At 47.3% G+C, this 24,237-nt stretch overlaps 1 protein-coding gene across 1 annotated transcript in view; it reads right to left on the bottom strand.

Annotated features, from left to right (window-relative positions):
• Positions 1–1,079: 1,079 nt before the first annotated feature.
• Positions 1,080–24,237, bottom strand: part of NSG2 (neuronal vesicle trafficking associated 2) — a 60,782-nt gene continuing 37,624 nt past the window's right edge. The window contains exons 4-5 of the mRNA XM_021076768.2: positions 6,251–6,361; positions 1,080–2,880 (exon numbers count right to left, since the gene is read on the bottom strand). Of these exons, the coding sequence (XP_020932427.1) occupies positions 2,689–2,880; positions 6,251–6,361 (303 nt within the window). The 3' untranslated portion in view covers positions 1,080–2,688. The remainder of the gene's footprint in view (positions 2,881–6,250; positions 6,362–24,237) is intronic.

Genomic DNA, 24,237 nt, shown 5'->3' on the forward strand with positions numbered 1-24,237 from the left:
GGGAAGAGTTGGAAACACAAACTAGAAACTCTCAAACAAAGCTCAGAGATGAGCAGTTACTACTGGAATGGCACAGTGCTTAAGGTGCTGGGACCCCAACATGTGGGTTAGAATCATGCTTCCTAACTGCACTGCCTCTGTGGCAGCACTGCACTGCTCCAAGCCTCCTTCATCTCAAAATGGGGTTGATGACGACAGGATGACAACAATGTTGATGATGCAGGTACCTGCCCCATGGAGCTGGCAGAATGGTTACACGAACCAGGATGCCTAAAGCGCTTAGTTCTTGGCATGTAGCGAGGGGCACTTCAGTGTTTGCTATCTTTAACATTCGCTGCACATACCAAGTTAGAGCTGAGAATAAGCTAGTTCGCTTTTCTAAGTGTGAATTGACTTTCTGAGGAATGAATTGCAACCCCAATAGCATTGCCTGGGGACTTACAGAAGCAGTTAAGGGGGACGAAGCAGTCACAGACACCTAGATTTGAATCCTGGCTCTTCTGCTATAGCCCCAGGGCATCTCTCCATTCCTCTGAGCCTCAGTCTCCTCATCTGTCAAATGGGGATCAACAATCCCTACTGCCAAGGCTATAATAAGCCTTAAACAAGCCTTATGAAAAGGGCCCATTCATCACTCATCATCTTCCTCCTCAAGCTATTGGCTAATGACCAAATACATCCTGTCAATGGCACTTTCAGACTCTTCTTTTGCCAGTGTCTGCTTCCACGTCTGACTCCACCTCCAGACTTCAGGGATCGAATATGTGTTGTTCATGGCTGAATGCCCCGTGCCCAGCACAGCCTGGCCCTCAGCAGGTGCTCAGCAGATGCTTGCAGGATGAAGGATGTTGGGCTGAAAGACAAGAGCCAGGTGTATCTCTTGGACCTTGCTTCTGACCTCAGCATCATTTCAGGCCCATTGGCTGCATAGACGTCTCCCCACCCCAAGTTCCAGTCGCAGCCCAGCGGGACATTCTACTCACAGAGCTCACCCTATCCTCGGGGACCCCTGCCCCCAGCATCCACCCCACCAGGCTCACTGAGCAGAAGATAAAAAAAATTGCAAAGGAGGTCCAGACTCTCAGACACATCTATCTTTATTTGTTTCCTGTCAGAAAAGTTCAAGAATTACACCAAAAAATACTTCAGCCTCTGCTACCTACTGACAAAAATACACCACAAAATTATAAAGCGCTCAGCAGTTTTGCTAGGGACAATTTGTTATTCTGCTTCAGATGACAAATGAATTTACAGGTGACTTGAGGTGATGGGGTGGGAGGGGGGAGTCAGATGATAGCTTTTAGCAGAATAGTTTGAGCTATGCTAGTCTTATTACCCAGCTGTTGTGTACAATGATTTCAGCAATAGCAAGCCACAAAAAAATGCCCTTTAAATCACCTGTTCGAGCTTCATGGAGAAACTACCCCATCTCAAATACCAACTCTCCCAGCCTCTTCTGGCCCTTTCAGGCCTGGAACCAACACCACACAGAGAGGGCCTCCCCAAAATGTTTGTGGGAGAGCCACATGGGAGTGCCTGATGTGGGTCCAGGTCACTGGGAGGCCTGGACAGGGCCAGATGCTGCCTCCTGGTCAGGAGCTTCTGGAAGCAGACTGGAGAGTTTAGACTGTGTCCTCTGTCAACACAATGGAGTGAGCAAAACACAGCCACAGTTTTCACCTTCCTTTGGAAATGATTTGTCATTGTTGCCACCCCAGTCTAAAGTCTCCCTGGTTGTCACCTGAGGTTCCTGGTTATGACCCCTCCTGCTCTTCCTCGTGTTATTAGCACTTTGGGAAACCACAAACAGACCAAAATTTTAAACTGGAGGGCTGTGCATATAGCTTGGCCAAATGTCGCCTGCCTGTGCCATGCCTCTTTCCTTCCTTCCTGCAGCCTCTCCTTTCTCTCTTCCTACCCTGTCATCTCCTAAACATGGGCAGTACCCAGAGCAGGGCTAGAAACACAAACAAAAGGCAAAGTCTGCCCACTGCTCCATGTTTGCTTATCCCCTACAATCCCCAGGCCACGTGGGTCAGCCCAAGCCCAGCTCTGATGTCCATACAGTTGAAAGTTTGCACTAACCTTCAAAGCGCACCATGGTGGCGGCTTTTCACTCTGGGTTGTGTGCATCCTGGGCTTACAAATGCCAAAATCAGTCCTTCTCTCCAGCTGAGCAGTTTCTAACTTCTAGAGTTCTTCCTCTACAGACCAGAGGCCAAGCCAACAGCCCCGCCTGTTCCTCACAAGTTCTGTACCTTCCGCAGCCCACACTGAAGCTGCCAACTCTCTGCCAAGAAGCCCAGAGCATCTTTCCTACCCTTCCACATCTTCCAGATGCAGCCAGTCTAAACCTTTACCATTCAGTCTCCCTTTTCTTTTCTGTTTTTAAATTTTCCTAACAAATAATAAGCAGTGGCTTTGAAAATATCTTACACGGGAACAGTCAACACGGAACATGCCTTTGTACATGAGCCTGACTTGGGGACGAATCAACAATACCAAGGGACAAAAAGAAATATCGATTCAGACAACTCCAGTGCACGATATTTTCGGTGAGTTCCCCCCCAACCCACCCCCGGCCCCACCCCCACCCCCATATCCCAGGAGTACAGTGTTGTAACTGGAGCTTGGCTTAGCCAACAGGGGTCCCCCTCTCCACCCCCCATTCTGGCTGGGGCTGGGCCTCTAGTGGCCCTGGGTCTTGGGTGGCTTGGGCTCGTGGATGACGGCGGCCGCCGACAGCCACGGCCCAATGGCCCGGGCGGTGCTCTGCTTGGCCACGCTGTAGTGGCTGATGACTGTGTAGAAGCGGCTTCTGGAGCTGGGGTCCTGGGATGAGTAGTAAGCATCCAGGGAGGCTGGAATACAGCGCTTGTGCTGGGGAAGAGAGAGACAGAGTCAGGGATAGCTCAGGGGACAGCTTCCGACCCACCCTGCAACACGGCCATCCCTCCCTGGGGGCCACAGCCACACCAGGTTCTCAGCCAGAGAGCAAGCGATGGCACCTAGCCTGGGCCTGGCACTCAGCAGGCTTTCCACAACATCATCACCATCATCAAAGCTGCCACCTACATGAAGCCAGAAGAAACAAACCTGATGCTAGAATGGTGGTTCCCAGAGGCGGAGAAGGTGTAGGGGATATGGGTGAAGGGGATCAAAAGTTACAAACTTCCAGTTATAAAATAAATAAGTCCTGGGGGGTGTAATGCACAGCACAGTGATTGTAGTTAGTAATACTGAATTGCATATTTGTAAGTTGCCAGCAGAGTATATCTTAAAAGTTCTCATCATGAGAAAAAAAATGTATAACATTTGGGGTGATGGATGTTAACTAAACGTATAGTGGTGATTATTCCTCATGTACGCAAATATTGAATCATTATGTTGTAATACCTGAAATTAATATAATGTTATATGTCAATTATGCCTCAATAAAAAGGAAGGGCTCAGCAGAAATGAATCTGACTAGTAACCATGAGGACACTGGTTCGATCCCTGGCCTTGCTCAGTGGGTTAAGGATCCCACGTTGCTGTGAGCTGTGGTGTAGGTCACAGACTCAGCTTGGATCTGGTGTTGCTGTGGCGGTGGCGTAGGCTGGTGGCTACAGCTCAATTCAACCCCTAACCTGGAAATCTCCATATGCTGTGGGCACAGTCCTAAAAGAGACAAAAAAAAAAAAAAAAAAAAAAGGAGGGAAGAGAGTGAGAGGGAAAGAGGGGGGAGGAAGGGAAGAAGGAGGAAAGAAAGGAAGGAAGTTGCTGCTGCTGCTGCTACTAATTCAAGGTTGACATCCTTTCTGCTGACTGGTTATGTGACTACAGTGGACACTACCGGTAACGCTTTACCTGGTTGATTCACCCATCCCCTGGGTGCTTCTCCAGGCCACTGCCTGCAGCCAACTGCTATCTATTTCATTTCCTTGATACTTGTAACTCCTTTTTCTTATATGAAAAGGCTTAGTTTCTTTTTCTTTTTTCTTTTTTTGCCTTTTTGCCTTTTCTAGGGCCGCTCCCGCGGCATGTGGAGGTTCCCAGGCTAGGGGTCTAAACGGAGATATAGCCACCGGCCTACACCAGAGTCACAGCAATGCGGGATCTGAGCCACGTCTGCGACCCACACCACAGCTCACAGCAACACCAGATCCTTAACCCACTGAGCAAGGCCAGGGATCGAACCCACAACTTCATGGTTCCTAGTCGAATTCGTTAACCACTGAGCCACGATGGGAACTCCAGAGATGTATTGTTAAGGCAGAACATTCCCCATTTGATTCCCTCACTTTGGAACGTAACAGCAGTGATGTCTCGGAAAACTCTCGTAACAAAACACTCTTAATCTCCATTTCCTCCAAGGTAAAATGGAGGCCATAAAACCTATTTTTCAGAATAAGTGAACAGCTCAACCGAGAGACTGTTTATGAAAATATCTCAGAAAGGATGTGACATATAATGGGTTCTCAGTAAATGGTAATTTATAAATGTTCATTTCAGCTCTTTCAGCTCTGAACCAGATTCTAGCTTTATTGCCAGTAACATTTGTTAAGAGCTCATTATCCAGCAGGCCCTTTGCTGACTGGTTTTACTTAAATTCTCTCCAAAATCCTATAGGCAGACATTATTGGTGCCCACTGCAGGCAAGAAACCTGAGACTCAGAGGGCCCAGGGGATGCTCAGGGGTCATGCAGCCGGTTCAGTTCTTCAAGGGAAGGAGCACAGTCAGAGTCAGGGGAAAGGGCCCAGCTGCAGGACTCGGGGAGGCCAGATCAGAAGCACAGCACCCTGTCTTCCTGACTCTGCAGAGATAAGGAACCAGCCGTCAAACCAGGAAGACCCACAGCCACACCAGGGCAGAGTGCTCTTAAGATGTCAGAGTCTACCAGGAGCAGGAGCGAGCTCTCCCTGACAACTGATGGGCAGTAGGCAGTGGGCAGTCGGAAGGTGGCCTGCCTCCGGAAGCCAGCACTCTGGACAGTGCCCTCTAGGTGCAGGCACTCTACCACCCACTGGAGACCAAGTCCTTCGTGCAGCTTGAAAACTCCTAGCTTTTTTCTTTTCTTTTCTTTCTTTCTTTTTTTTTTTTTTTTTTTGGTCTTTTGTCTTTTCTAGGGCCGCACCCACGGCATATGGAAGTTCCCAGGCTAGGGGTCTAAACATAGCCGTAGCCACTGGCCTACGCCAGAGTCACAGCAATGCGGGATCTGAGCCGCTTCTGCAACCTACACCACAGCTCACGGCAACGCCGGGTCCTTAACCCACTGAGCAAGGCCAGGGATCGAACCTGCAACCTCATGGTTCCTAGTCAGATTCCTTAACCACTGTGCCACGACGGGAACTCCCACATGCCTTTTTCAATGGTAATTTTTTATCTCATATCAACATTCACTGTGAATATACTTCTTAGAAAGAATGAAAATGATTTGGGCCTGCCGCCATTAATTCCTTTTTCGTGTTACTTAAACATTTCTATGCTGATTTTTTTTTGCATATTTCAATATTTTTATTGAGTGCATAAAGTTTTTTCAATTGAAGTATATTTGATTTATAATATAAGTTTCAGGTGTTTAGCATGGTAAGTTACAATTTCTAAAGCTTATACTCCATTTATAGTTATTATAAACTATTGGTTATATTCCCTGTGCTGTACAACATATCATCATAGCTTATTTATTTTATACATACAGTTTGTACCTCTTAATCCCCTACCTCTCTCTTGCCCCCTTCAATTCTCTCTTCCCACTGGTGACTGCTAGTTTGTTCTCTATATCTCTGAGGCTGTTTTTTTTATGTTATATTTACTAGTTTGTTTTGCTATTTAGATTCCACACATAAGTGATATCATACAGCATTTGTCTTTCTCTGTTTAACTTATATCACTTAACATAGTATACTCTAAGCCCATCCATGTTGTTGCAAATGGCAAATATTCATTCTTTTTTATCTCTGAGTAATATTCCATTGTGTGTATGTGTGTGCACGTGTGTATGACATCTTCCTTATCCATTTGTCATTGATGGCCAGTTAGGTTCCTTCCATATCTTGGCTATTGCAAATAATGCTGCTATGAATATTGGGGTGCATATATATTTTCAAATTAGTGGGGTTTTTTCTTCAGACACATATTACATTTTAAACAGTCTGTAAGGAGGTTTCCTTATCAGAATTTGAATGCCAATGAAAAGACGTTGATAAGCATTCTAGGTGAAGTTGACAGTCACCTGTAGCCACTCCCCTGCCAGAAGCCTCTTACCTTATAAACAAATCCCTCTGGGCAGCTGTGGTCATAGGTGAAGGCTTTGTAAACCACCAGGAACACGATGCAGGCAAGGAAAGCTAGGGCCAGACTGACAAGTATGGTAACCTGGAGAAAAAAGAAAAAAAAAAAAAACAATCATCCAGCCTCAGCTTGTCTGACTTCAGTCCACGCGTGCCACCTTCAAAGCCTGGAGCTGGCAGGCAGGCTGGTGTGTTAGAAAGCGTAGCGGGCAGCTGGGGGCCCAAAGAATCAGCTCTGTCTCAGCTCGATCACCAATGTGCAGGCTGAGCCTGAGCGAACCACCTGCACTCTTTGGTCCTCGATGTCCCCTTCTTCCAGGTCCTCTCTGAAGCTCCATCTTGGTCCAGTGTGTGATCCCCCCCTCACCTGCCCCATTTGCTTTCCCTGTCAATTCTTGGAGGGGGGTGTGGAGGGAGATGATCATTAAGCCATCTGGTGCCTCTGCCTTCGATCACCACCCTCCCTGCCACAGCTGAATTCCAATCTCAGATATCAGTGCTTATTCCACCTCCGCTTGGACATCCAGCACTCACCTGAACTGCATTCTCAAATCAAATCCTGCTCCCTTCCCATCCCAAATCTGCTCCTCCACCCCCATATTTCTCCCTATCTCAGAAAATATCAACCCCACCTTTGCAGTGTCTCAGGCCAAAAATTTTGAAGTCATTTTTTGACTCTCTTTCTCTCACATTCTATGTCCCAGCCTGCCAGCAGAAGCTAACATTTCTGCCTTCTAATACATCCATAATCTAATTGCTTCTTGCCAACCTCGGTCATCTCCATCATGGCCAAAGCCATCATCACTTCTCACCAGCAATTTTGAAACTGGCTTCTAACTGTCAGCCTCCTTGCCCCCTATGCATATTCATATAAGCAACCTGAGAAGTTCATTCAAAATCTAAGTCAAGGTACATGCCTTCTCTGCTCAGAAGCATCTAATGATCTCCAAATTGCTCATAGTGAAAGCCAAGCTCCCAACCATTATTTATAAGTAAAATTTTCAAAAATACCCCACCAAACAAACTGAAGGCACCATCCACATTTACTAGAAAGGACTAAATGGCTAATTTCAGGGGTACCTCTAGGTTTGCACTGGCCCCATCCCTCCACTGGGTACAGAGGGTAACCCCCATAACACTGGGCACCTAGTGTTATAGGCAGAATTTTTCACCTTATTTTTAGAGCTAGTGACCTTTTGAATCAGTTGACTGAGAAATGTGGCAGAATTCCTGTCATGGAGAGAAGGCTTATTTTGATTTAGAAGATAAATAAAACCAACTTTGGGGGAGGGGGGCGCCTATCCCATCTCTTCCCACTTCTAGGGATGGTTTACAAGGACAGAAAGAGCTGAGATGCTGCATTACTTCAAAAGGAGTTGTTAGCAGCTATAAATACTGGATGGAAGGAATTTAAAAAGGAAAAGAGAAAGATGGGTGTGGGAGACGTTCATCTGAATCCTATGAGCAGATACTGTCCATGAGAAATTCCCTGTGCATGTGTGTGGATGAAGTTTCAGGATGATGTGCTATTGTGAGTGATATAAGATAGATATAGATAGATATAGATATAGATATAGATATAGGTATAGGTATAGATATAGACATAGACATAGACATAGATATAGATTCATTACATTATATATATTTGGCTTTGTTCCCGGTTCCTGGCACAGAGCTAAAACTCTGGTAATTTCCTAAGTGATAAGAGCAGAGTTGCAGCTTCTTTTGTTCTAATATTCAGTTTTGGTGCCTAGTTTCCGAAATAACTCCAAACCATAAAAGTGAAGGGAGCAGTTATTATGATTCATAAAACCCCCTTCCGACTACACCTGAGTTTATGTTACCTTATATTATATTATAATGTGACTTTTGGAAAGCCCCTAAGGATGGGGCCGGTTGCCAGAGGAACTAACCACTGATTGGAAGGTTATGACTTAACCATCTGCCCCACTTTCCAGGAGGGAAGAGGGGCTGAGATTGAGTTAACCAACAACAGCCAAAGCTTTAATGAACCATGAAGCCTCCATAAAACGCCTAACCAAAGGGGCTCGGAGAGCTTCCAGGTTGGTGAACAAGAGTACATCCATGCCTGTAAGGATGGTGAATCCCAGACTACACGGGGATAGAAGCTCCTGTGCTCAAGATCCTTCCAGACTTTGCCCTGTGCACCTCCTCATCTGGCTGTTCATGTGTATCTTTTAATATCCTTCATAATAAATCAGTAATAGTAAGTAAAGTTCTCTTTTGAGTTTTGTGAACCATTCTAGCAAACCCCTGGACCTGCGGAGGAGGCTGTGGGAACCGCCAGGTTATAGCCAGTTGATTAGACATACAGATGACAGAGTTCCTGTTCGTGGCTCAGCAGAAATGAATCTGACTAGGAACCATGAGGTTTCAGGTTCGATCCCTGGCCTCACTCAGTGGGTTAAGGATCCAGTGTTGCTGTGAGCCGTGGTGTAGGTCACAGACGCTGCTCAGATCTGGCATGGCTGTGGCTGTGGCCAGCAGCTGTAGCTCCAATTGGACCCCTAACCTGGGAACCTCCATATGCCAAAGCAAAAAAAAAAAGAAGAAGAAGAAGAAGTACAGATGACAACTGGGATTTGCAACTGGTGTCTGAAATGAGGGCAGTCTTGTGGGACTGAGGCCTCAAACTATGGGGTCTGGGCTACCTCCAGGCAGGTAATGTCAGACCTGAGCTAAGCTGTAGAACCCACCAAAAATTGGAGAATTGCAGGTGTAGAAAAATACCCACACATTTCATGTCAGAGGTAAGAGGATAGAGAAAAATTGTCCTTTCCTCTTATATGGTGACACATAAAATTCAGTTCTAAACTACTGTCCACACAATGTGCTACCCTTTCTATTTGCATCCTAAACCCCCAGCTCCAGCCTGCTGCACACTCATCAGCCACCTTCCCAGGATTAGGGTGGTGACAGTGTGGGGTGAGATGGTATAGAGGTAGGACTGGAATCACCCAGTAAGATATGGAGAGAAACAGAGATGTCAGAGACGAGCCTGGAACAAGAGGTTCCCCAGAAACGCATGCCCCTCTTTGGACACTAGAAGATCCTACTTGATTAGTACCAGGAAGGGGGCCACCCAAAACCACTGCCCATTGCTAAGGACCTAGGAATACCCATTCAGCAGATGTCTGCAGTATAGAAGTAAAGAATTTTAAGTGCCCAGTTTTCCCAATAGCCAAAAGGTAGAAGCAGCCATCAACTGATGAAGCATAAACAAATTGTGGTCTTTCCACACAATAGAATATTATTCAGCCAGAAAAAGGAATGAAGTTCTCATACAAATGAGGGTGGACCTCAAAAACATACCAAATGAAAGGCCATACATTGTATGATTCCATTTATACAAAATATCCAGAACAGGTAAATCCATAGAGACAGAATGCAGACCCGTGGTTGCCAGGGGCTGGGATGAGGTGAATTGGAGGATGATGCTAATGGGAACAGAGTTTCCTTTTGAAGTAATTAAAAACATTTTGGAACTAGATCAAGGTGATAGTTGCACAACATTGTGAATATATTAAATGCCACTCGATTTTTTACTTTAAAGTAGTGAACTTTATGTTATTGGGTTTTACCTCAATTAAAAAAAAAATTGCCCAGTGCTCAGGTTGACTCTGTCAAAGGGACCTTAAACTCCTGCTAGTGTCCCCTCACCAGAGCTGTCCTCGAGACTGGGACACAGATGCTCACAGGCATATCCACGAGCATGCAGACTTCAAACATGCAAAGGAAAAGTCGAGAGCTGTAGCCCACCCTGCCACCACCCTGCCACCACCCAGTCTGATGCAGGGTCTGGGGGAACTACAGTCCTAATAACTATAGTCCCTAATGAGCAGAGAGCCCGGCCTCTTGGCTGACTTGGAGCAGAACAAGACTCCAGGGTGGGAGTTCCTATCAGTGCTCAGTGGTAACAAACCCGACTAGGATCCATGAGGATGCAGGTTCAATCCCTGGCCTCACTCAGTGGGTTAAGGATCCGGCGTTGCCATGAGCTTCGGCGTAGGTCGCAGACATGGCTTGGATCTTGCATTGCTGTGGCTGTGGCATAGGCCAGCAGCTGCAGCTCCGATTAGACCCCTAGCCTGGGAACTTCCTCATGCTGCACCTGCAGCCCTAAAAGGCAACAATAACAACAACAAAAAGACTCCAGTGTGGTGTCCTTCCCCAGATGGGGCTGGATAGTCTCCTTGGTCTATAGTCAGTTGGTGAAGAGGAGGAGGTCCTGAGAGCTGGAGCAGGGCCTGGTAGGCTGGCTGTGGGACAGGTTCCCCCAGTCCACATCGTTAGAATCACCTGGGCAGTATTTTAAACAAAGCTGATGCTCTGGCTCCACACCATACCGATCTCATCAGAGTCTTGGCAGGTAGAATCCAAGACCCAATGTGGCTGCCACTCTCAGTGATGAGAAGAGAGCCAGACCTAGACCCCAGGCGGGGTGCCCTATATGACTGTCAGAATCAAGGGTCTGATGTTGACTGGGATGCCAGAGGTAGAGCCCACTCCAAGGATTCTGCTGAGCAAGACTGCCTCCTGCCACATGTTCCATAGCCCAGAATGAGGGTGATGAGAGGCTATTTTAGGCAAAGACAAATCTATCTCCCCACCTGAATCTTGGTAACTTCTGCAACAACCCAAGGTCTGTCATTCCTTAAGAGCCTACGGAGGTCAGAGAGTTCGGGGCTGTGAATTGGGCACAAGCTGTCCCTTGAGGCTTCACAGCCCACAGGACAAGGAAGAGGTGGACAGGAGGACACAGACACTCATGTGGCAGGATGAGTGAGAGCACCAGCACAGGGGGCTGCCGGACCTAACCAGCCTGCGGGGCCAGGGGAAGTGGGGATCAGAGAAGGCCTCTTAGGGGAAATGACTCTGGAAGTGACTTCAGGGGGAAATGCCAGGACAGGGAAGGAAGAAGATTCTGAGCAGAGGAAGTCACATCTGCCACAGAGCAGAAGCTCAGGCTGTTCTGGAAGCATGATTCGTCATGGCTGGTCAGCAGGATGGCAGCGAGGGAGAGGTGGGCTTGGGGCAATGGGTAGCTAGAAGGAGAAACCTAAGGAAGGACCAGGCTAAAATGTGGGCTTTAGCTCCAGGGAAACAGAGAGCCCCTGAAGGTTTTAAGCAGGGAAATGATAGGACAAGAATTACATTTTGGAAAGGTGGAGGGGTAGGGGTGAGGTGGACATGGAGGCTGGTTTGCAGGGGTAAAGCTGGAGGCAGGGAGCCAATGGGGAGGCTGATGCACCAGGCCACGCCCTAAATTTGGAGGCCAGACCCGTGGCAGTGGGAGTGGAAGGGGTCAGTGGCCTGAAGAGATTTGGGAGGTGAGCAGAGTGATGTGAAAAAGAAGGAAGAAGGAGCTAACTCTGGGGAGGAAGGGTGACCTTTGAGTTGGGTCTGGATTCTTTTTTTTTTTTTGTCTTTTCAGGGCCGTACCCACTACACATGGAGGTTCCCAGGCTAGGGGTCTAATCAGAGCTCCACCTGCCGGCCTACGCCAGAGCCACAGCAACGCCAGATCGAGCCACATCTGCGACCTACACCACAGCTCACAGCAATGCTGGATCCTTAATCCACTGAGCGAGGCCAGGGATCAAACCCACAACCTCATGGTTACTAATCGGATTCACTTCTGCTGCGCCGCAATGGGAACTCCCGGATTCTTATTCTTGATGACTAACAGTATTGGCTGTTGAACGGGGTGGTTGAGGACATCTAGGTTTCTGATTGGTGTCAGGGTGAGATTTTTCCTGAAGGCAGGTCTCCGTGGGGCATCCTAGAGCTGGCCTCCCCCTTTCAGATGGATTAGATTCATAGAAATCAGAGGTCCTAGTGCTTGGTCCCTACAGCAAAGCTCCCGATGTGGTGGGGAAGCCTCCCAGGACCTGGGAGAGAAGCCCCACTTCCACAGAGAGCACCTCTGAACATGCAAGCCAGCTGCACATCAATATTGATTGACTCGGATTATATAACCTTGTTTCTTGGAGATGTTCTAAAGTCCTTGGCTCTACCGCCTGAACATTATAGCCTGGGACTAGAAGTAAACAACATCTCAGTGTGGGATTTGAGTGGTTCCTTAGAGATGTGGTCCTCCCTGCTCCCTATCTCCCTGCACATCTGTTCATTCACTCAGCACATGCTTATTAAAGGGCCCACTGTGAGCCACGTGCCACCATACAGCCTTTGCCTCGGGAGCTGACAGCAGGGAGAGGGTCAGACGCTGAGCAAGCAAATTACCAAATGAATAATTACAAAACAAGACCTGAGCAGGATCTGGAACAGCGCATTGGAAAGGAGCCTTGGATAGCATGGACAGGGGCAGGAGAAGGAGCTCCACACGAGAAGACTCTGGGCCAGAGCCATCTAGACCTAGGCACAGCCCCAGAGACCCTAAAAAGAAGAGGAGCTCAGGGTCTCAGTGGGCCTGGAAGGAGCAGTCTGCCTGAGATGGGGCAGGAGGTAGACGAGGTGGAGAGACCGCTGAGGTCTTTGGAGACCAAGATCACCCTTGTCCTGCCCAGGAGAGGCACTTCCTCCAGCGTCCATCCTAGGGTTTTCTGGGTAACGTCCCACTCAGCCTGGCCTCCCTCTGCCACTCTCCAGTCTCTCAGGCCACTCTGGCTCACAGAATCCCCTCCAGCCACCCCAGCCCACTGAGAGTTCCCACTGTCATGCATCTTCAGGCCTTAGCCCAGGCCTGGAACACCCCTGTCCCTCGCTTGCACGCGCGCTCACGCACACACACACACACACACACACGTGTCCTTCCTCATTAGCCTCCTTGTCCAGCCCTGAGGCCCAGATCCTGCCCTGATCTGCCCCTGGGGTCTGCTATATCTATGCAGTTCTCTGCCATAGCTGTGGCCCCATCCTGACAAGACACCCATTCTGCTTCTGCCTCTGATGAGCTGTATGACTTTCAGCAAGATGCTTCACCTCTCTGAGCTCCTGTTTCATCTTCTGTTCAATGGAAACAAAAACCCCACCCCACAGGATTGGTGCGATGATTAAATGTGATGATATCTGTAAATTACTCAGTGTTGTCCTGGCCCCTGGGCTTAATTGTTGACTGTTCAGTAATACACTGGGTACTATGTCAAGTGTTTCTTATGTAACATCTTCTTTAATCTTCGAGATAGCCCTCAATGTCTAATTATTACCCCCATTTTGCAGTGGTACACAGTAAGGCACAGAGGCACAGAGTAACTTGTCTGAGGTCACGTGGTTATGGAATTAGCAGAGCCTGATTGGAACTCTGGACTATCTGATTCTGAAGCCCTCAGTCCTAAACACGACCTTAACCCATGTTTTGATACATAGTTCCCAGTCCCGCTGCTGCATTTGCTTGCAATAGTGCAATGAGGCAAGGTGACGTACGTGCACTGTAAACTTATTCTAGGAGGATACGTCACTGCAGACATGAAACCCCAGGAGTTAAGAAGAGAGAAGAGAAAACCGAAAATCCTTCCACCATCTGCCAAGCCAGGGCGCTGATCTAGGACCCTCATTATGCCAGGAAAGGTGAACTTCATTAACATTCATGTACTGCAGCATCTCAGCACCACAATCCCCAATACACCATCTTTCTTTACGAAGAATGCAAATCCTGGAAACCTCAAAGCCATAGAACCACTCACATCGGGGAAATTAAACTTTGTGTGGAGATAAAAACAGAGCTGCCCAACCGACATTTGTCTTTTGTACGTGACAGGTGGAACCTCCAGAGACAGAATTAGGCCACCCGGCGCCTTCCTCCTGGCTCAGCCCCAAAGATCCTGACAATAGGGCTTGAGTGGAAAAAGCAAGGGAATTGCAGAATCCATAAATTCTGCTCAAATGACACCCTGGTCTCCGTCATCCTTTTCCTAGCACCAAGCATCAGTGAATGGAGCAGAATTTTTGGAGCCAGATTGTCTAATCTGAAAGCCCAGCTCTGTCACTTATTTGCCATGTCACTGGGCAAGTTGCTTGCCTCTGGAATCCTCTGCTTACTTCTCTCCATCGGCTGTTGTAAAGCAGCCCTCTAGCACAGGCATGGCCCAAGGTATGATCTTAGCGTGCAGGGGGAACACATACATGTGACATCATTTTGTGTTCTCACTATTTTGTGGGGAAGATACTATCAATGTGCCCATTTTACAGATGGCCTATCAGAGGCAGATGGGATGGCTTTACCTGTATGAGAGGAGGCTGAGTATTTGAACTCAGATCTGTCTAACTCAGAAGTCCAGCTGCCTCACCATATGCTGTATTGCCAGATAAATCTATAACTACCATAGAGTTTATTTTTATTAAAAATGTACTGCACCATTATAAGAACAATATTGGAACTCTAAGAGGGGAAACAGCCATTACGATGCTGCCATCATCTCAAGTCGGTTTTGCAGACTCGATCTGCATAAACCTTGATCCCTTCTGCTCCTTCCCCTTCTACCCACTAGTGGCCCATCCAACTTTCTCTAATCACATAGAACATCATCATAAGCCTAGTCCAGGCCACCCCAGAACAAGATAGGCCACAACTTGCAGTTTCACTCTCTGCAAAATGACTCCAAATCATTACACTAATCTATACAAAACTGTCATGAGGTATAATCAAGATGACTACTGCAAATGGCAAATTGCCATGTAAATGCAAAAATGATAAAGTAATGCTTCTTGTTGCCACCACTCTTATCGTTATAACTGTGCACCATTAGGGTAGAGCTGAATTTGGTTCAATTATTTCCTCAGCATGAGAACCACAGGGTGTTACATTGTGTTACCATCACTTGTGACCTGTCCTCCCCGAGACTAACCAGCCCCTCAAGGAGAGGGCAGTACCCTCTGTCTTTGGGCTTCTGAAGGCCTGAGGGTCCTACTGTTTAAAGGATTTACTGGTGATTCATGTCCATGGGACAGAAAAGCACATCTGCCATGGGCCACTTCCTCTCTGGTTTCTCCTGCCTCCACCTCCCAATCCATCATCCTTACTGGCCACCAAGAGGACCTTCCTAAATTATTTTTAATTTTTTTTCTTTTTTGGCCACATCTGTGGCTTATGGAAGTTTCCAGGCTAGGGGTTAAATCTGAGCTGCAGCTGAGGCCTATGCCACAGCCACGGCAACACCAGATCCAAGCTGTATCTGCAAACTATGCCACAGCTTGTGGCAATGCCAGATCCTTAACCCACTGAGCGAGGCCAAGGATCGAACCTCCATCCTCACAGACACTATGACAGGTTCTTAACCCTCTGAGCCACAACAGAAACTCCAAGGGATCTTCCTAAATTAAGTTATGCCTCTGAGAGTTCCCATTGTGGCTCAGCAGTAATGAACCCAACTAGTATCCATGAGGATGTAGGTAGGTTCCATCCCTGGCCTTGCTCTGTGGGTTAAGGATCCAGCGTGGCCTTGAGCTGTGGCTCAGATCCCGCATTGCTGTGGCTGTGGCCTAGGCCTGTAGCTGCAGCTCCATTTCAACCCCTAGCTTGTCCCTATATAGCAAGCACAGCCCTAAAAAGCAAAAAAAAAAAAAAAAGAAAGAAAAGAAAATTCTCCTCTGAACCTTTCAGAGTAGGACTAAAGATCCCACATGAGCTCACTGTGGAGCTGACTTTGCATCCTGCCATGGTAGGTCCCAGACCTTATTGAGTATTAGAGCCACCTAAGGAAAATGGTCAGATGCAAAACTCTGGGCCCGGCACCCAGAGATCTTCATTCCCTTGGTTTGCACGATACCCACAAATCAGCATCTCCATGCAAGACCAGGAGATTTGGATGCAAGTGACCTGGAGCTTGTAGTTAGATCAAAACAAGGGCCAAAATCCTTTGTTGGCTTCTGAAGAGAAGGGGGCATGGAGCTTATGTCCCTGATGGTGAGATACTCAGCATTTTACATAGGTAATCTCACTCAGTCCTTCCCGTGGCCCATGAAGTGGGTCCTGCTCATATTCCTGCTTCTCAGATGATGAAACTGAGGACTGCGGAGGTTGAGTAATTGTCAGGATTTTCCAGGACCACCAAGGTAGAGCAAAACCTAGAAGCCAGATCTGTCTGGATCCAAAATATATTTTCTTTCCGTAGCACTGCGCTGCCTTTATCATACACACACATAGAGAGAAACGCACACATACACACACACACAGATCCATAGACCCTCAGACATACATAGACACACACGTGCAGACATATGCACACAAATATATACAATAGGACAGATACAACAAACACACACAGATTCACACAGACACACACAGAGTACAGACCTAATTCCTGAAAGTTCTATGCTCTCTGCTACTGGCATGTCTTTCCCCTGGAGGGTATCTCCATACATGCCAGGAAGCCTTCTCAGATCTCTTCCTCAGGAGTGAGGCCTCTCTGGGTTCCGCCAAGCTCCACTCAGGCCACAGACACCTGTTGCTCTGTGTTATCACGACCTGACCCATCAGTCCACCCCACCAAGTTATGAGCTTCTCAAGGGCAGGGCCTGTACCTCACCAACCTCCTGCCCAGCTCTTGGCCAGGGCTCGGCACCAAGAGCACATAAGGGAGCTTCGAAGACCTCACATCCATTTGCTTCAGCCAGTCCAGAGCCAGGCCCCAGCCCACAGCTAGTGCTCCCCTGCCCCAGAGGGCCATCCCGGCCACAGTCAGAGGTACACCACTGCCTCACGGCATCCCAGCCGAGCCTTGTCTAGAGGCAGCCTGCATCTGCATCTCCATGGAAACACCAGCCCTGCAGCCCAGATAGCCTGTTCCATTAAGCTACTTTCATTCCTCAATCCTCTTTCTTGGCAGCAGAGTTGATATCAAAAAAAAAAAAAAAAATCAGGTCAGCAAAATGGGTTCGGAAAATTAGAAATCATCTTCTCCAAGTTCCAATGTGTGACACTGCGAGGCATGCCAGTGGGGGGTTCTGAGCCAGATAAGCTATTCCATGTCTTCCTACAACTCCTGCCAGGCTGAGAACTAATGTCTGCCAATAGCACAACAGCACACTCGGCAGGATCTCCTCTGGACAGAAGGTGGCCATGTTTGGGGGGAGGTTGCATGTCCGCCTCTACTCAATTTGCTACCTTTGTCCGTGAGGAAGAAGGACCTGCCACCCCCTCACCCCTCCCACTGCACGTTGATACACGCACACAGACACAGACAGACCCACATTCCCTCCCTGGGAGGAGTTTAGAGGAGCTTTCACACAAAAGAGTTCCCATAGCCGGCCTGAGACTGCTGCGCTTGGAAAGGTCTGTGTGCAAGAGAAGCCCTGCCTGCATCAGAGAACTTGGATATCAAGAGGTTTCCCACCACTCCCAGAACTAGGAAGAGGGGCTCACTGTGCCTAAACCATACAAACGATATGGTTCGTGTGGAACACCTGCCCTCCTTCTGGAGTCCAGAACTTAGGTACATGCTACGCAGGGGGTGCTGACATGACAGGCCCCCAGCTGAAACCCTGGACACTGAGTCTCTAATGAGTTCTAATGAGTTCTCTGGTAGACAGCTCTCCGTGAATGTGGTCACAGCTCATTGCCAGGGAAAGTGAGTGTGTCCCATGTGACTCCACTAGCAGAGGCCTTTGGACGCTCCTGCCTGGTTCCCTCTGGAGGTCACCCCCTGCACCTTTTTCCTTTGCTGTTTGTGCTTTGTATCCTTTTGCTGCAATAAAGCGTGGCCCTGGCTACAGCTACATGCTGAGTCCTGTGAGTCCTAGTAAACCATCCACCCAGGTGGTGGCCTCAGGAACTTCCTACACATCTCCCCTTGTTGTCCCCTTTTTGGTTCCCCTGAAGGTAAGGCACTGCGGATCTTCTTTTTTAAACCCTGGCAGAAATGGCTCTGCTTTACTATGGACGCTGTGCCTCAAAGGAAGGTACCAAACTCCGGCCATGAAATTTTTCCTTTCAGCCCCCAGGCCCCATGAACGTTTCTTCTTGGACTCCTTGCCTCATGGGTCAGGAAAGTTCTCACTCTTCCTGCATGGGAGGAGCCTGGGCCATCTCTCTCCCACCCACTCCCCACTTCCCCTCCCCTGCAGCATCTTGAACAAGGTTATCAGTGGGTGAGCCTGACATTAGGCATTGGGAACAAACACTCTCTCACCTACCTCCCATCTCAATAAGAACCTTCCTGGGGTAAGGGTGGGAAAAACAAGGTGAGAAGCTAAAGAATCGCTTGGGCCTCACATCCTGAGCCTCACATCTAGCTGTGCTCATGAGAGAAGCTTCTTCTTGGGTTATTAGTTGAATGGACAAGGTGAACGGAGCAGTCCATCTGCTACTTGGGGTTCATCCTTATGTATAGACCTTCTTGGTGGGAGCCTCAGAAAGAAAGAGTGGGAGGGTTCTGGCACCAAAACTCTTCCCAGCCCTTGTCAGTTTACAGCTATGGGTGTGCAGACTGACCTCTCCGCTGCTTGACTCTATCAAGGGCTCACCATTCTCACCTTTAAGTAGCACCTAGAAGTTGAATCTACCTTCCAAGCCCAAATGTTCTCATGTCAGCTCTGTATGTTTCAGAGGCCTCAGATGGAACATCTTTCCATCAGTCTGTTCTGTCTCAGTCAAGAGAGAAAAATAGGATAATGGCCAGAGCCTTGGCTTGGAAGCCAGAAACACCCATGTTTGGATTCTAACCGTTCCATCACCTCTCGTTTCTCTTATCACATTTCCTGGGCCTCAGCTTTCTTATCTGGAAATTGGGATCCCAGTAACTACCTTGAAGCATCGATGTAGGGATGAAATGAGGTCACCATGTGAAAACACACCCAGCACAGAGCCAGTGCCCAGAGATGTTCATCCCAAGGACCTAGAAAGAACTAGCACGCCTCGGGATCTAAAATTGTGTGCCCTCTGCCTGTTCCATGGTTCCATGTTTTGAATGATTTTTTTTTTCATGCCAAAGAGACCTCATTCCCTCCATACTAATGAATTCGTTCACTTATTTTGAATTCATCAGACTCACATAGCTGTGAACGGGATGCAACTAAACAAATCCCCATGGTGTTCCTATTGGTTTGTTCGAATTAATCAGAAGAAAAGAAACTGTTTCCTTTGGGTTCTGTGAAATAGTGGGATGGCCATCACTACTCACCAGAGCCGGTCTTGAGCCAGCGCACATTCAGAACATACATGCTCTCCATCGGCGGCTCCTCCCCCATCTTTGTGACTTTAGACAAGTTCTGTGACATCTCTAAGGCTTGGTTTCTTCATCTATGAAATGTGTATTACAATGATCCTTAGCACGCTGACTCAAAGACAACAGGAGATCATACAGATCCCTGTCTGGCTTTGGTCTGAAGCAAAGCGGCTTCTAAGTGAGTGTATTAGAATGATTTCTGTCAAGATGCTATCTCTCAGGTAGAAATGCCAACCCTAAAATGGCAGGGAAGGTCTGGAGAGTGAGCATCTATTCTGCTTACTGTCTATATTCTGTTTAATTCCTCAGCTGAGATCAATTCCTGGAGAAGGAGTTGGCTTTGCTTATGGGCTGTGCTCCCATATTCTGGATGGTTTCATTAGAAAGGCTTGAGATGGACAGTAAAAATAATTAAACATGATGTCGATAATTTAACTTTATTTCTTATTAATAACTTTTAAAACCAACCCTAGAAGGTAGGTCTAATTGTTCCTGTTTATAAATGAAGAATGTAAGATCCAAAAGTTTAGTCATTTGCCTAAGTAAACTCAAACAAGGAATGGAGAAGCAGAATTTGAACTCAGGTGTGAGCCTCAAGGCTGTGTACCTTCCACTCAATCTATTTCCTCTGAAAGAGCTGCCACCGCTCCATCCCAAACCAAAAAGATTGTATATCACACTGTTTGGTCAGCTCCCTATGGAAGCCCCCAAAAAAACCATTAAAGAAGCCCATTCTTTAGGGCCGCAGTGAATCCCGCTGAGTAAATTGCCTTTTGAAAGGAAGGGGAAAATGAGACATCTGTGGCCTCAAACTTTATAGGAGCAATAATTCAGGCATCTCTTTCAGATCCCAAAAAGGACAACTCCCCATGGAGAGGGGAATAGTATTGAAGTGTGATGCCAGCCAGAGCCAGGAATTCATTAATTTTAGTAGAACACTTGAAAGAGAAAAAGCACAATTTAAATGGGAACATTCCAAAGAAATAATTCATTTCCCAGTTTAATGTGCTATTGGCATAATCATGAGAAAGAAGAAACAGGGTTGGGGGCCCCAGTTTAGGAAGGAGATAAATCTTTGGCCTCCTGAAATATTCTTCATTTTAAAAGGGCAAACCACAGTTCAACCCGAACCAGAGGATGTTTAAACGTTTGAGAGTAAACCTCTTACAGGTTGGAGAAGCTGAGACCATCCCCCCCGAAGCTGCGTCTTTATCAGCCAATAAATCAGAGGCAAATGCAGAATGGAGATCTTAGCCAGTATACCTAGATCTAAACAACCTGTCAAAGGGAGGAGCCAACATTTCCTGGTCACCTACTACGTGCAAGCACAGAGCAGACAAGCCATGTAACTGAGAGAAGAGGGCCAGGTGTGAGGACTGGAGGGAACGTGTCCCCTTCACGGGGGCAGCTTCTCAGCCCCAGACAATTGTTGTCAAGGATGGGAATGAGGCCCTGATGGGGCTGTTCTTTTGCTTTTTTAAGAAAAGACAGAGATTCTGCCCATAAGGGAAATGTCCCAATTTTTAAATCGGGGGCAGCAGATATAACACTATGATTTCTTTTCATTATTTGTTCTGAACTCTTCAATGCCCCTGTAAAGTTAGTCATCTGAACCCTATTTTATAGGAAATATGGTTCCCAGAAGTGATAGGTCCAGGGTCGAACAGCCAAGTAAAGGCTGTAACCAGGATTTCCCTCCAGTCTGTTCTGGGAGGGAGGTGATAAGGTCCAAGGTGACCTGGGGAGTGTGACTGGTCTGGGGCTGAGTAGAGAGCCAGCCCAGGTGGCACCAAGAGCACCTGTGCTGCTTGCCGTACAGGGAAGAGTGGGGAATTAAAGCAGTCTGGAGCATATGTCTAGAAAATAGCTGCAAAGAGACCCAGCACTGCTTACCATGGGGGCATGGAGAAGGAGGACCTAATATTTATTGAGCATCTACTACAAGCCAGGCACTTGGCTCTACATGCACTGCTTTACTGAGTCCACACGACACCTATCTGATGAAGATGGCCCTAACTTCCTGAGGGGACTCCCCAGGACCACACAGCCAGGCCAGGTTGAGACTCTTCTTTCTAACATTTGCTCAAAACACGCAGACCCTGGGGGGTGGGGGGATGTGCCTGGGCTGTGGGATGGAAATGCTGTGAAATCAGATTGTTATGATCATTATACAACTACAGATGTGATAAATGCATTTGAGTAATAAAAAATTTAAAAAACAAAACAAAACACAGACCTTCCTCTTCCCTTAGCTGTCAGTCCAGGAGAGGCCTGGAGCTTGCATTGCCACGTTGTCCATCACCAGCACTTTGTAAAAATGATCCAGGCCAGGAGGCCTCACAAATCTTAGCAGGGCTATTTTGCACAAAGTGGAACTCAGTAAATTAAGATGTCACACAAGCCTTGCTCTTTCCACAGGGAGAGATTATAGCTACAAATCTGTCCCAACAGGCAGGCAAATGGGCTTCGAGCAGATAGGTCATGGAGTTTGTTTACTGATGCTGTAATTATGATTTTTATTTATTATTAAGAAAATGACAGGCATCCAAGGGTTCGGGGAACAGGCGGTGTGGCAGTCCACTTTCGGCTCTGCAGAGACTAGGATACAGGCATATAAAAGGGAAGCAGTGTCAGGTGGTGAGAGAGTGAGCCAGGCTCTAGCACCAGACTAGCCTGGGGTCCAGTCTCTGCTCCACCACTGGGGACACCACCTCTCTGAGTCTCAGTCTCCTTATCTACAAAAACGGGATTAATCATAACACCCACGGACTGATAGGACACCCAAGGACACTAGATGTAAAGTTCCCAGCAGTGTTGGATAGCCTCACTGTTGTTATTATAGAAATACGTTCCTTAAGCAGTCGCCCACAAAGCCACTCGCTTGACGCCCTGTCACTAAAATAGCAGGAGGCCTGGCTGGACCTCTTAATTTCATCAAGATGGTCTACTGAGTCACAGCCTTAATTAACTTTCCCATGGTGTTACTGGGAAACCATGTTTCGGGCTCCTGCCTTTCGCCCCCTCTCCCTGGCTCCACATAATGAAGTACACGTTTCTTACAAACCATTCTGACTCTACAAAGACGAGCAAATCAGCCGCAGTCACACAGGGTTGCACACACAGCCAGGCTGTGACGCTGCAGAGACATCTCCACAGAGCAAGAAGGCAAGGCCTTGGAATCTAAGGAAATTACCTTCCCTCAACCAAGTTCCCTGCAGTGGCTGCAACCTTGGTCCCCGGTTCATGTGCTTATTCAGCTGTAACCCCCAGCCGCGTCTTCCCAGCAGCCCTGGCAGGATGAGCTGGGTATCACGACCCTGAATGATGGGTCAGTGGGTTTCCTATATACAAAGTTGCTCTTTGCAGGGCTGTGGAAAACCATGGGGCAGGGGGTGAGGTTCGGGTCAGGGCTGTTTCCTGAGCACAGAAAATAAAGCAGAACTGAAGATGCTGAGATGCAGAATGTTCTCAGCTCCAGGCTCTGTGGTGGGAAACTGAAAGCCAGCTAAGAAAACCTGTGCAGGACCTGAATTTTGATTGATGAGCTGTTTGCTCCTTGGAGGCCCCAGGCTTGAGGATTCATCTTGGTAGCCCCTGCATCTGACCAGGGCTTGGCTGCACTAGGTGCTCGATAAATCTGTGCTGAGTAAATAAATGCCACCTAACTAGTCTCATTCATCTTATTTTCATTACACCCCTATCCTTTTCCGGAAGTGATTTAAGGCAGCTTGCAGGCTGCATGATTTAGTTATCACTAACATTTGCTAAGTGCCCCCAGTGGGCCAAGTTCTGCCCCAAGTACTTTATATGGTTTCCCCATTATGTTTTCATAGCACTCTTTTGTGATGGGTATTATTACTATTCTCTCCATTTTACAAATGAGGAAAATAGAATAGAAATAAATGAAAAAAAACAAAGATGAACATAAATCGGAAGCAGGTATTGTAACCATGCCTGTACTTGCAGCAGAGGAGGAGGGCAATAAATTGGTGCAAGGATTTCTAGAAGCTTAACCAAAGATAGGAACTGGATCCATTATGGCATTCATGGGGTTAACATACACACACTATTGTGTATAAAATAGACAACAAGGACCTACTACTGCACAGCACAAGGAAAACAACTCGATAGTCTGCAATAACCTATTTGGGAAAAAAGAATGGACATGTGTATATGCATAGCTGATTCACTTGGTTGTACACCTGAAACTGATACAACATTGTAAGTCAACTACACGCTAATAGAATTTTTAAAAAACAACATTCAGAGTCCAAAAGATAAAATCAAACTGATTGTTCAGAAGATATACAAATGACTCCTACCAAACCTGTGACCTTGGACAAGTCATTTCTTTCACACTCTCTCTCTTTTTGTATCATTTTGTTTTGTTTTGTTTTGTGTTCAAAGGGAGTGATTACAATTATGTTTCCATCACAGAGCAGTTATAAAGGTCAAAGGAAATGATAAATGAAGCACGACCAGTGCCTGGAACACAGATGATGCTCTGAATCTTCACCCTGTCTTATTTCTGGCCTTTTCTCTCCCTCCACATATTGAAGGAGGCATCTTGGAGCGTGAGTGTTTAACTGTAAAATCATTAGCAAGGCTGCCCAGCCGGCTCATTATTACCTAAAAAGAAGAAAGGAGCTATGTATGCAGGGCTTTTCAAGCACGCCTGCTCCTGAATTTCATGAGCAGGGGGCGGCTGACTGGTTCAATGAGTTCCAGTCTGGGCCCCGTTTACATCCACGTTAAAATGAAAGGTGCCTCTAACTTCCCATTATAGTGCCGTGCCCTGGGAGCTCAGGAAAGTCATGCT

The sequence above is a fragment of the Sus scrofa genome, chromosome 16 (genome assembly GCF_054392235.1).
Source record: "Sus scrofa isolate SSC_HxYL_T2T_F1_AM1 chromosome 16, Sscrofa_HxYL_maternal_Yorkshire_Landrace_v2.0, whole genome shotgun sequence".
In the NCBI taxonomy this organism is placed as follows: Eukaryota; Metazoa; Chordata; class Mammalia; order Artiodactyla; family Suidae; genus Sus; species Sus scrofa.